Source organism: Terrapene carolina, unplaced genomic scaffold (genome assembly GCF_002925995.2).
Source record: "Terrapene carolina triunguis isolate 2854851 unplaced genomic scaffold, T_m_triunguis-2.0 Scaffold833, whole genome shotgun sequence".
NCBI classification, from domain to species: Eukaryota; Metazoa; Chordata; order Testudines; family Emydidae; genus Terrapene; species Terrapene triunguis.
This window is the reverse complement of record NW_020665184.1, coordinates 2,991,743-2,995,354: the sequence shown is the minus strand read 5'-3', so window position 1 is coordinate 2,995,354 and position 3,612 is coordinate 2,991,743. Positions and strand designations below refer to the sequence as shown.

Genomic DNA, 3,612 nt, shown 5'->3' with positions numbered 1-3,612 from the left:
GGAGTGAGGGGCACCGGCAGGAGTATGGGGGGGCTGTGGGACCAGCTGGGCACCCCCACCTCTGGGCTCCTGCAGACGTGCTCTACCAGGCCTCTCCGTGGGGGCCCTGTCCCTCCCTCCCCCCATTCTCACCACCCCCTGTTCTGCCTTCCAGGAGCTGGAGAATCTCAACAAGTGGGGCCTGAACATTTTCCATGTCTCCGAATATTCCAAGAGCCGCTCGCTCAGCTGCATCATGTACACGATATTCCAGGTAGGGCCCCAGGCCAGGCGCGGTGGGTGGGGCCTGCCTGTGGGGGCTGGCAGCACCCACCCCTCTGTGCAGCACACGGACTCACACCTGGCACCTGCCTGGCCAGGGATCCTCAGCGCTGGCCGGGAGCCAGGACTCCTGGGTTCTGTTCCTGGCTCAGGGAGGGGAGTGGGGGTCTAGTGGTTAGAGCGGGGGGGGGGAGGGACTGGGCATCAGGAGTCCCTTCCCAGCTCTGTGGGACGGGGGCCTGAAGCTGGGGTGGGGGGGGTGCTGTGGGCTCCGCCCACAGGAGTGTCTGGCGCTGGCCCCTCTGGCATGACTCTGCCTGGCCACAAACGCCCCCTTCCCCCCCCAGGAGAGAGAACTGCTGAAAACCTTCAAGATCCCGGTGGAGACGCTGCTGACCTACGTGCTCACGCTGGAGGAGCACTACCACGCCGACGTGGCCTACCACAACAGCCTGCACGCCGCCGACGTGGTCCAGTCCACGCACGTCCTGCTGGCCACGCCCGCCTTGGATGTGAGTGGGGGGGCCGCCAGGGGGCTGAGCGTGTCAGGGACAGAACGGCCGCTGGGGGCTCTCGTGCCACCGGTGGCAGAGTGGGGGCCCTGGGGCCAGCTCTCGATCCCTTGTGACGCAGGGTGTCCGGGACGTGACCCAGCCCGGCCGGCTGTCAGGGAAGCGGCCGGAATAGGGACGGAAATGGGACTGAAACGAATTTGGGGGGGCTGGAAAGCTGCCTGTCCGTCTGTCCATCCACCCCCAGCTGTCTGTCTCTCTGCCCGCCCTGGGTCCGTCGCTGCCTCCTGCGGGGTCTGACAGCCTCGGCAGCAGCTGGCATGGGCCCGCTCCGAGGCAGGATACCAGGGTGATGGGCCCCGGGGCTAACCCCCACATGGCAATTCCCCGCACAATCTCTGCAGCTTCCCGAGAGCCAGGGCAGAGTGACGCCCGGCTGTGCCGATGGCATGGCTGGGCGCGGGCCTGAGGGACCGGGCCCAGGGGGGCAGCCAGGACTCCTGGGTTCCTCGCGCTGCGACGTGCCCAACCATGGGGCAGAGCCAGCCCCTGCCCTCGCTTGTTAACCAGCCGGGCCCGGCCTCAGCCCCCTGTGTGTGCCCTTGGCAGGCTGTCTTCACCGACCTGGAGATCCTGGCCGCTCTGTTTGCAGCCGCCATCCATGACGTGGATCACCCGGGCGTCTCCAACCAGTTCCTGATCAACACCAGTGAGTGCCCCACGATCCCGCGTCCGGGGGCGAGGGCCTGGGGGTCCCGGTGCTTCCCAGAGACCCGCAGCAGCCTTGGGGGGGATACGTGTGTGTTTCCTAATCTCTCCAGCTCCGGCGCACACACCCTGCACCGGGACACACGCCAGCCCTCCTGCGCACACCCCTGTGCACCAGGACCTGGACACATACCTCAGCGCACACGCGTGCACTCCTGCACACACCCCTGTGCACTGGGGGACACACACACCAACCCTTCTGCACATACCCCTGTGTACAGGGACACACACGCCAGCCCTGCTGTGCACACCCTCGTGCACCGGGACACACGCCAGCATTCCTGCGCACACCCCCGTGCACCGGGACATGGACACACCAGCCCTCCTGCGCACACGGCCGTGCACCGCGATACACGCACACCTGTGTGCATTCTGACACGTGTGCACCCCCCGTGCTTGCCGTCAGAGCTGCCCCGTCCCCCCCGTGCAGCCGGCTGTGTCAGTCCGGCCCATGCACGCAGCTCCCCGCCATGCACTGATTCCCCCTCCCGGGAGCACGCGGCACGGGGTGAGGGGGGTAGGAGCCGGGGCGGCTGAGGGGGGTAGGAGCCGGGGCGGCTGAGGCCGGCTCCCCGGCGCCCCCTGACCCCTCCTCGCCCCGCAGACTCGGAGCTGGCCCTGATGTACAACGACGAGTCAGTCCTGGAGAACCACCACCTGGCCGTAGGCTTCAAGCTGCTGCAGGAGGAGAATTGCGACATCTTCCAGAGCCTCGGCAAGCGCCAGCGCCAGACGCTACGCAAGATGGTTATCGACATGGTGAGCCGGGATGGAGCCGAGCCCCTGCTCCCCCCACCCCCCGAGGAAGCTCATGCAGTGTCCCTGGCCGGCCCCCGGGGGTCCAATCCCCGCACCTGGTGGCGGGATCAGAGCAGGGGGGGCGTCTGTGCCCTTTTCCCAGCCCTGCCACCGGGTAGGAGGGAGGGAGGAGGGTCGTGCCGGGGCAGGGTCTGGGCTGTCCCTGGCTCCGGGAGGGACCTGGCAATCAGGACTCCTGGGTTCTGGGCGGGCTGTGGGGGGCTGGGGCAAGGGGCGCTGTGCTAGGACTCCTGGGTCCTGGGTGGCTCCTCCTCTCCCTCCCGTGACAGTCTGTGCCCCCCGTTTCCTCCCCCCCCCAGGTCCTCGCCACCGACATGTCCAAGCACATGAGCCTCTTGGCCGACCTCAAGACCATGGTGGAGACCAAGAAAGTGACAAGCTCCGGGGTGTTGCTGCTAGACAACTACACGGACCGGATCCAGGTGGGTGGGGGCTGGGGAGGGCCCCCAGTGCATGGGACACGGGGGGGAGGGAGATGGAGGCCCCCCAGATCAGCCAGGCGAACGAGCCGTCCATCCTGACCCACCTGGCCCGGGTTAGCTTGGAGGCTGGCCGGGCTCGCTGCACCGGGGGCAGGGTTCCTGGGGGGGCAGGGTGGGGGGCGCTGGCCCAGTCCCCACACTGTTCGTTCTCCCCACCCCAGGTCCTGCGGAACATGGTTCACTGCGCCGACCTCAGCAACCCCACCAAGCCGCTGGAGCTGTACCGCCAGTGGACCGACCGCATCATGGAGGAGTTCTTTCGGCAGGGCGACAAGGAGCGGGAGCGGGGCATGGAGATCAGCCCCATGTGCGACAAGCACACGGCCTCCGTGGAGAAATCCCAGGTGCGGGCGGGGCCGAGAGCCGGGGGCCCGGTGCTGCCGGGAGGGGCCCGCTCGCCCGGCTGGCTGGCAGGGGCCGGGCAGGGCTCTGATCGGACCTGCTCCAGCCCATGGCGCAGCGTGGGGAGGTCCTAGTGCCAGCCCCTGAATGCGCTTGGCCGGGGGTGTGGGGCCAGCACTGGGGGGAATCCCAGGGGCACTAACACGCCCCCCAGGGCCCTCAGCTCACTCACTCCTATGCCGTGAGCTGTCCCCCTGCCAAAGCCCAGAGCTCTGGGTCCTCTGCCCCACAACCCTCTGCCCCGTTATTACCAGCATGACAGTAGCACCTAGAGAATCCAACTGGAGCCCGTCGCGCCGGGCACCGCCCAGACCCCGGCCGAGATCGGGGCCCCGTCGGGCTGGGCGCCGCCCAGACCCCAGCCGAGA

At 68.4% G+C, this 3,612-nt stretch overlaps 1 protein-coding gene across 1 annotated transcript in view; it reads left to right on the top strand.

Annotated features, from left to right (window-relative positions):
- PDE4A (phosphodiesterase 4A) overlaps positions 1 to 3,612 on the top strand; it is a 29,671-nt gene that overhangs the window by 25,246 nt on the left and 813 nt on the right. The window contains exons 3-8 of the mRNA XM_026660600.1: positions 155 to 253; positions 609 to 773; positions 1,383 to 1,482; positions 2,146 to 2,300; positions 2,660 to 2,782; positions 3,004 to 3,186. Of these exons, the coding sequence (XP_026516385.1) occupies positions 155 to 253; positions 609 to 773; positions 1,383 to 1,482; positions 2,146 to 2,300; positions 2,660 to 2,782; positions 3,004 to 3,186 (825 nt within the window). The remainder of the gene's footprint in view (positions 1 to 154; positions 254 to 608; positions 774 to 1,382; positions 1,483 to 2,145; positions 2,301 to 2,659; positions 2,783 to 3,003; positions 3,187 to 3,612) is intronic.